The sequence below is a fragment of the Anneissia japonica genome, unplaced genomic scaffold (genome assembly GCF_011630105.1).
Source record: "Anneissia japonica isolate Jap-2015-1 unplaced genomic scaffold, ASM1163010v1 scaffold11779_len1430905_cov172, whole genome shotgun sequence".
NCBI classification, from domain to species: Eukaryota; Metazoa; Echinodermata; class Crinoidea; order Comatulida; family Comatulidae; genus Anneissia; species Anneissia japonica.
Genome location: NW_022740041.1, coordinates 913,235 through 921,458, shown reverse-complemented (window position 1 = coordinate 921,458; position 8,224 = coordinate 913,235). Strand labels below are relative to the sequence as shown.

The window sequence follows — 8,224 nt, the reverse complement described above, 5'->3', positions numbered from 1 at the left end:
AAATTACCAGATCTGTTTTTATCAAGATCGTTGTTAATTATTTAATAACAGGATCTCCTGGAAAGAAAAAATCACTTAAAGGGACAGAAACATCTAAAGAGACAGAAACACATAGCGATACAAAACAATGTAAAGTAACAGAGCTACCTGGATCTCCTGGAAAGAAAAAATCACTTAAAGGGACAGAATCATCTAAAGAGACAGAACCACATAGCGATACAAAACAATGTAAAGTAACAGAGCTACCTGTTAGACCTCAATATCTGCCTAGAATACTAGATATGGTTCAAGATGTCGCAACCATTTTTGCACGCGTAAATGGGATTCTAAACGGTTCGCCTGACGCAGCTGCAAATGAGATACGAATAATTGCTAGACAGCTAGAGTCAGAAATCCCTTCAACGGATGACCTAACATATGAATCTTTGTTGACAGTGTCATCAAGCAAGAAAGCCTTGGAATTTTAAGACATTTACTTAATTTAATTGAAAATATTTTCATTGTAAATTATTAGTATTAGTGTTCTTTGAAATCATCATTTAATATCAAAATACAACCGAATTAAGAAATGACCTGCCATTGTATAAATGCATCACATACCATACAGTACAATTAATGAACAGCTGCGCTTGTGGTCTGTCGTAGGGAGCGCCGACATTGTTCAAAACATTTGTTCAACACATTGTTCAACACATTGTTCAAAACATTTTTTCCATACATAATTATTTTACTCCACAGAGAATTAAAGCCAGACGGTTAAGATATAGACTTTTGAATATTAGAAATTTTTTGTTATAACATAGTTTTCAACGTAGTATTAACTAAGAAGTAGATAGGACTAAGTATTATTTTTAAGTAGTAACGAAGGCAATTGCTTTACAAAAAAATATCATTATGTAAAATACTTTGTATATTTACATTGAATAATTCGACATTATGGAAATATACAAAATATGAAACTCATGTTCACTGTTACGTTCGAACGATATATATAACCATCAACGTTACTCACTCTCATATACGATTGTAAAAGATGATAAAGAACTTACATCTCTCACATATTTGATGTGAACACATTTCAAGTAGATTTATTTAGCAAAATCGACTTGGTCGCCTTCCAAGTTGCTAACAAGATTGTTTATGACATAAGTTTTATTAGGCAATAGTTTAGTTGAGAATGTATATACGATTATTAATCCTTCTGTGTAATTATTAAAATTATTAAGTCTTATTGGAAGCAATAACATTCATTTACATTCAAAAAGTTCAATGAATATTGAGCTTAGACTTTAGGTAGTTTAATGCAAGGACCTTTAACTGTGGGTAATGAGAGTCCAGAAATAACATAGATAGATTGGCCTAATCGTGTTTCAGAGCAAACTAATTCAGTGGTATCGTAAGGACACTTTATATTAAGACAATCAATTTGGTAACATAACCGTCTTTACATTGGTATTTTCAATCCTATTAGACGACACGAAAAAAATAGTCATCCAGACATCGTAGGCCTACAATTACATGTATATGGAGAAAGTAAACTTGTGTGCGTCTCTGAAACTAGTGTTAAAAGAATCTATTATTTAAATTTTGAAATGGTACCTTATTTATAGAATATAACCAGGGGCGGATCTAAGGAAAATTTGGGTAGGGGCCATGCGACGTGCGAAGATATTTTGTTTAGAATTGCTTGAGACCATAGGCACTGAAGGCATTTAAATCGAATGATTGTTTGATAATGCTTAATTATATTGGCAAAGTTTTATTGGAACTTAGATCAATACATTCATGATTAGGCATGAAATGTACGCTAATGAAATGCACATAATAATAATAATAATAATAATTCTGGATTTATATAGCGCCTCACGTTGACACAACCTCGAGCACATCACAAATAAGGTTGTTAGCTTAGTAATTTTCATATATAACATGTATTATTTAATTTGTCAAAACAAAGTCATAAAAATGTATGCTTCCTGGTAATTTGAGGTCAAACCATCATACACATCATTTGATAGATAATTTCATAGCTGTTGTATGATACTAAATATATTCAGATTAAATCATTTACTAACGTACTAGCTTCAAAATACCATTTTTGCGGGAGATGACCTTTAACATACTATAACTCCGAAATAAAAAATGGATAATGTCTGAATTTTTTATAGTTGTTTTATTTTGTATATGGCCAGTTTTTGAGAAAGTATCATACGAAAAGGTTGTAGCTTAATATTTTTAGTATTTATTTAATAAAACATGTATTATTACATTTTCAAAACAAAATTTAATGACAAGAAAGATCGACGTTTCGGGTCCATCATGGAACCATTCTCAAGATCAAGTAAATTGAAAAAACTAAAAACAAAAATACCAAGCAGTGACAGGAAGTAAGTAATTAATTTACATATCAATAGGGCCTACTGTGTGGAGCCATAGTTAAGCTAAGCAATAATTAGCCCTTCTTAGCAGATTAACTAGATAAACAGTTTCGCTTTGACTGAATCAGTTTGTTTGTTAAGTGTAGGTTTCAGTTCTTTGATCCAAAGCATTTCCTTGATTAAGCAATCAAACTTGGATTTGCACTTAGATAAAAGTGGGTAACTTCGATTTCGGGATTGGAAAAGGAAAGGGAGGGGTAATTAAGACTTTGATTTTTAGTTTTTGTTAAGCTCATTTACTTTTACTTTTGATTTGTCATGTTTTGATTTTGTTTGTTTTCTTATATTTTCCTTGGACGCACCGTTTTCTACGTGTGCCACTGTTGTAAAAGTGTAGCTTCCAAATAAAGAATAAAACCTTGAAATAATCATTTCTTATGACGTCGTCGTCTCATTATTTACTAATGTTCCACTTGATGAGACCATTCAAATCCTTGCCGACAAAGCCTTTGAACATGATTGGTTTAACGTCCAGTATGGTCTATCAATTGACAGACAAGGTCTTGTCGATCTACTCACGGTTGCCACGAAAAACCAACTTTGTAGCCATGGGTTCTCCACTTGGACCACTAATGGCCAACATGTTCATGAGCAACCGCGAAGACACCCTACAATCAGCTGATAAAATGCCAACATTTTACCGATGATATGTTGATGATACGATTGTGTTCATGCCTGACAAGGATTCTGCACACCAGTTTCTAAACACCTTAAATAACTCTCACTGTGCTATTGACTTTACCATGGAAATTGCCCATAATAATTCTATAAACTTTGTAGGAATGGCTATTTCTAAAACAACTACTTCATCATTGGAAACTAAAGTGTACAAGAAATCTACTAACAAAGGTCTTCTTTTACATTATGATAGTCATGTAGACAATAAATACAAAAGAAATCTTGTACATACTGTGCTTAATAGAGCTTACAAATTATCATCAACCAATGAATTATTTCTTGAAGAAGTTAATGATATTGCAACTATGTTTGGTAGATTAAATTACCCAGCGGAATTAATCAGTAGTATCATTAATGATTTTAAACAATCTATTGTTAATACATCTAACAATAATATTATTACTACTAGTCAAGAAGCTATCGAGCAACCCATCAGAATTGTTCTACCATTTAAAGATCAAACTTGTTCGAACACCGTATCTAAACAACTTAAACAGCTTAGCTGTAAGATTAATAATGAAATTATGCCCGGATTCACTAGCAGGAAGATAGGTGAAATCTTGAAATCGAAAGAAAGTAAACCTAAGATTGTTAATGAACAATACGTTGTTTATAAATTTCAATGTGGCTTGTGCGATCCAAGCTATGTCGGCTACACTTGTCGACACCTTTATCAACGCATTGATGAGCACAGTAAAGGTAACATAGGACAACATTTAAAAGATCATGATATTAGTGCTACTGAAACTGTTAATTATTTCAAGGTTTTATCTAAGTGCAAATCCAAGTTTGATTGCTTAATCAAAGAAATGCTTTGGATCAAAGAACTGAAACCTACACTTGACAAACAAACTGATTCAGTCAAAGCCAAACTGTTTATCTAGTTAATCTGCTAAGAAGGGCTAATTATTGCTTAGCTCCACTATAGCATGGTTCACGTCGAACTTTTATCTAGATATATATCCACTTAACTAGTTAAAAGTTCGACGTGATCCGCTCAAGTATAGCTAGATAAAGGAATTAAGTCACTTAAGTTAAGTAACTTAACTTTACTAGAATAACGGTAAATTAACTTGCTTAACGGTAAAGTCGGCTCGGATTACAAGGACACGATTACGTAACATAGGCATCTAAGCCAGCGTTGTTGTATTGTACCACCAGTATCATTTTCTGGCTGGCAACAACATACTTTAACAATGCTAACAACAGCATCGAAGTAGTCTCATTAGTCTGGTTTTCAGAAATTATTTGTAATACTATGGGTAAAAACCCAGCAAACGTTCGTTTTACGAATAGTCGATATTTCCAATGACCTTTGCCCTTTGCATCATCGACCAAGTAATAACGTTAAAAAGTCCGATTGCGTACGTTTTTCAATGTGGTAATGTATATTTTTCTTAATAATAAAATCAGATTTGTTGTATTTATTTATTGACAAATCAATCTTTTCCATTTCTGCTATAATAGTCGCTATTAATTCAATTTCAACCAGGGGTGGATCCAGACAACAATATCCTAGGGGGTCCGGGGGCATGCCCCCGCGAAATTTTTGTGTTCTAGACGCCCGAAAATAACATTTGAGGCGTTCTTGGCTATCATTTTTTTTCTTTTTCTTTCTTTTTTTCTTTCTTTTTTTACCTCCCAAAAGGGGGGTCCAAAGGGGGGGGGGGCGGGGCCGGGCCGCCTCCCCCTAAATCCTCCCCTGTCAACGAACTACCACGCCAGTCGTTAAAATGAGCGCACATGTTTACGATGACGAAATAAAAAAGTGTGTGGAAGTCAGCAATTTATTTGACACCGCGAAGCTAGATTTTCGCGAAGTGCATGTAAACAACACAATTGAGCGATCTAAAAACTACAAAACAGGACAGAAAGGACCATAAAGTATACATACGTTTTAATGAAAATTAAAACAATATTTTGTTAAATGGAAGAATGCTAGCTAGCGATTAAAATAATTCGTTTTTTATCGAAGGTAAAATTAGCTAGGGCCTATAGAGAATCTTTTAGATTGCGATAGAACACGCTGCTGCACTGTCGTTGGTTCGTACTGGTCGGCTAGGTTAGGTAGTGGAAACTCACACCTTCTCTACCGTAGTTTACAATTTTTTTTAACGAATACCACTTGGTACTAGAGGTTCGTAAAATACAGTACAGTAGATGTTTTATTAAACAAGCCTTTCCACCGTGTGACGTCGACGACCTGAAACTGGTTGGCTGTTTATCTGGCTCTAACTTGGCATCGAACGCAATTAGGGGATTATCGTATCATGTTTCAAGACGGGTATATCTAGATAATGTTCGACGTGAACCAGGCTTATGGCTCCACAGAGTAGGCCCTATTGATATGTAAATTAATTACTTACTTCCTGTCACTGCTTGGTATTTTTGTTTTTAGTTTTTTCAAGTTACTTGACCTTGAGAATGGTTCCATGATGGACCCGAAACGTCGATCTTTCTTGTCATTAAATTTTGTTTTGAAATTATAAAGCGTCTCTTAATTCATTATTACATTTTGCCAAAAAAAAGTCATAGAAAAATAGGGTTATTTGGCAAATGTTTTGGTACTAGTGCATATAAGCTTGCTAATATGGATATTTTTTTCATTCCTGATAATGACATAATTAATGTCGAAATATTGAATCCCAACACGATGGCGTGTATTTCAATACTTGGAGTATGTATTATACTTTCTTATCTGAGATTAATCAGTGGACTTTTCGGTTTTTGGCAACTGTGTGTTCACAAAATCAATATATGTCATCATATACATTATTTGATACATGATTTAGCTTTTGTATGATATCAAACATATTCCAATTAAAGCTATAGACACCCTATATGGGTGTCTATAAAACGAAGACCCTTAAGTATTTCTTGATATTCCTCATTTTATTCCGATGATTTTTATTGGCAACTGTTTTATGATGATTTTGAAATATTTTCAATAAGATAATTGAGAAATAATTGGAGGTCTTCGTTTTTAGGGTCTTCGGTATCCGTTTTGTCGACACCCATATAGGGTGTCTATAAAACGAAGACCCTTGATAATTTCACAAACAAAAATTTCAAATTACTTCGTAATTATGATTCTGTGACTGGTGTATTATCATTAAAAACTAAGAGAAAAAAAATATGGGTCTTCTTTTTTCGGGTCTTCGGCCTTCGTTTTGTAGACGCCCATATAGGGTGTCTATAAAACGAAGACACTGAAGTATTTCTTAATATTCCTCAGAATTTTTATTCCAATGAAATAATGAAATAGGTACTTGGCAACTGTTTTTTGATGATTTTGAAATACTTTTAATAACATAATTGAGAAATAATTGGAGGTCTTCGTTTTGTAGACACCCATATAGGGTGTCTATACAGCGAAGACCCTTGATAATTTCACAAACAAAAGTTCAAATAATTTAGTAATTATGATTTTGTGACAGCCTAGTGCAACATTGAAAAAAAGAGGGAAAAAATGTGGGTCTTCTTTTTTCGTGTCTTCGGTCTTCGTTTTGTAGACACAGACCCTTAAGTATTTCTTGATATTCCTCATTTTATTTCAATGAAATGATGAAATAGGTACTTGGCAATAGTTTTATGATGATTTTGAAATACTTTTAATAAGATAAGTGAGAAATAATTGGAGGTTTTCGTTTTTAGGTCTTCATCAATTATATACAGACGTATATGGTGTCTATAAAACGAAGACCCTTGAAAATTTCACAAACAGACGTCCAAAAATCGGCGTAATTTTGATTTTGTGACTGCCTGGGGTATTAGCATTGAAATAAAATTTTAAAAATAGGGGTCTTCGTTTTTGGTCTTCAGTCTTCGATTTATAGACACCCTCATCCTATCACTTTATTTTGCAATCTAGCTCCCCCTCACAACATCAATTCACACACTCCACCTTAGCGACTACCCATCAGCCCACAACCCCTTCCCCATTCAAGCCTCGTGTATGCCACTGCCAGTACAGTACGTAAACTTAGGCATACATTGCGTAATAATCAAAGGTTTCGGCAAGTCTTCTGATCTGAAAAACGCATTAAACGTGGTCAACGGTGAAGTCGATAAAACATGAACAGTAAGCACCGTCGATAATTATGCGAACTGAAGGTTTGTTGACGTTGACGCCGGGCCTGTGAACAGAGTCAATACTGCCGACTTGTAACGTAACCAACAGCAATTGCTTGTTTATACATGACTGTACTTTGGGTTCTAACATTTTGAAAGACGAGGAACCCAAGTAACAGGTACGATTAAAGTTTAAAATCATCGATCTAGGCCTAAGTAGTAGGAGGCCCGACAAATTAGACTAGGGGCCTAGAATAAGTTAGGTTAAATTAAAGCATCGAATGCTATACAACTTGCGAAACAGTACGAAAGAGCACTAGTACTGATGCATGGCTAACAGATATATATGTATATGTATATATAAATTTTAAAAGGCAAATGGGAAAAACCCATAAAATAACAAACGACCACATGATGCAAAACTATTTAAAATTAAAACGGAACAGTAGAGAAAATCCGATCAGAATGACAAAATAAACTAAGCATCCACTGGAAGGAATCCCAATATCTGCAGACGGATCCGTTTCGGCCTTCCAGGCCTCATCAGTGCAGCTAGGGTATAGAACCAAACGAAACGTTCGACCAGCTTAGGTAGGGCCTAAAATAGTCCCACAACCACTGATGATTACAGAGCCAAACCAAGGCAATATATATACACAGCCCAGGTGTGAATGCAAATAGTGGAATACAAGTTATGAGGCTCGGTTCCAGTAGAAAGAGAATATTTTGTCATTCTTAACGCGTCCTACGAAATTCTTACGAGACAGCACTAGTCCGTGAATTTCAGATCGGAGATCTAAAGATGCAATCTCTACCGTGCATCAGTGGCGGCCCGCTGAATCTCAATAGAGATTCTTTAATAATATATAAATTTTAAAAGGCAAATGGGAAAAACCCATAAAACAGCAAACGGCCACATAATGCAAAACTATTTAAAATTAAAACGGAACAGTAGAGAAAATCCGATCAGAATGACAAAATAAACTAAGCATCCACTGGAAGGAATCCCAATATCTGCAGACGGATCCGTTTCGGCC

General features: G+C 34.6%; 1 protein-coding gene across 2 annotated transcripts in view; it reads left to right on the top strand.

The window, feature by feature from the left end:
* The window catches only part of LOC117118126, a 7,606-nt gene extending 6,858 nt beyond the window's left edge, over positions 1–748 (top strand). Inside the window, exon 5 of one of the 2 annotated variants that reach the window (XM_033262630.1) lies at positions 151–748. In XM_033262630.1, coding sequence (XP_033118521.1) covers positions 151–467 — 317 coding nt within the window. In that variant the 3' untranslated portion in view covers positions 468–748. Of the gene's footprint in view, positions 1–51 lie in introns of both variants that reach the window. The other variant, XM_033262629.1, reaches the window with a different exon arrangement.
* Positions 749–8,224: the final 7,476 nt, after the last annotated feature.